The sequence below is a fragment of the Carlito syrichta genome, unplaced genomic scaffold, assembly GCF_000164805.1.
Source record: "Carlito syrichta isolate Samal-C Ts95f unplaced genomic scaffold, Tarsius_syrichta-2.0.1 Scaffold315374, whole genome shotgun sequence".
NCBI lineage: Eukaryota > Metazoa > Chordata > Mammalia > Primates > Tarsiidae > Carlito > Carlito syrichta.
The window spans coordinates 1,423,704-1,424,493 of record NW_007259470.1 but is presented as its reverse complement, the minus strand read 5'-3'; the positions used below and the strand labels follow the sequence as shown (position 1 = coordinate 1,424,493).

Genomic DNA, 790 nt, shown 5'->3' with positions numbered 1-790 from the left:
GCGGGGCTCGTGCGGGGCCCCGGGCGGCGCGATGAACATCGTGGTGGAGTTCTTCGTGGTCACTTTCAAAGTGCTCTGGGCGTTCGTGCTGGCCGCGGCGCGCTGGCTGGTGCGGCCCAAGGAGAAGAGCGTGGCGGGCCAGGTGTGCCTGATCACGGGCGCCGGCAGCGGCCTGGGCCGCCTCTTCGCGCTGGAATTCGCCCGGCGCCGGGCGCTGCTGGTGCTCTGGGACATTAACACGCAGAGCAACGAGGAGACGGCGGGCTTGGTGCGCCACATCTACCGCGACCTGGAGGCGGCCGACGCCGCGGCCCTGCAAGGTAACTCGCCCCCGCGCCCCGCACTGTTGGGTCAAGCCGGGCCCCGCCCCCGCCCTGCCGCGGAAGGCCCCGAGACCCACGGCCACGGGCAGCCCCGCTCTCGAGGAAGAGAACGCCCACCGCTGTCGGGAAGGCCCGTGGAACTTGCTCCCCGATAAAGGAGCCTGGCACCTCCGTGTCACAAGGGGGAAAGCGTCCGGTCCTAACGGAGGTCCCGTCTCTTGGGGACAGCTGTGGGGTCTCCTAGCCCCGCTGAGGGTAGGGAAGGCAGGGAGAACTTGTTCACACAGGTTTGGATCCCAAAGACACGTCTCGCTCCGACTTGGCAGGCGGCGCGATGGGAAACTAAAGTGTCTTTGGGAAGTTCCAGACACGACTGAAGCAGGATGTGTTACCGCGGTCTCCACCGCCTAGACTAGGGCGGTATTGACGCTGTCGCTGTAACTTCAACGGGGGGGGGGGGGGGGGGG

At 67.7% G+C, this 790-nt stretch overlaps 1 protein-coding gene across 1 annotated transcript in view; it reads left to right on the top strand.

The window, feature by feature from the left end:
* Positions 1–6: 6 nt before the first annotated feature.
* RDH10 (retinol dehydrogenase 10) overlaps positions 7–790 on the top strand; it is a 26,200-nt gene continuing 25,416 nt past the window's right edge. The window contains exon 1 of the mRNA XM_008072651.2: positions 7–320. Within this exon, the coding sequence (XP_008070842.1) occupies positions 32–320 (289 nt within the window). The 5' untranslated portion in view covers positions 7–31. The remainder of the gene's footprint in view (positions 321–790) is intronic.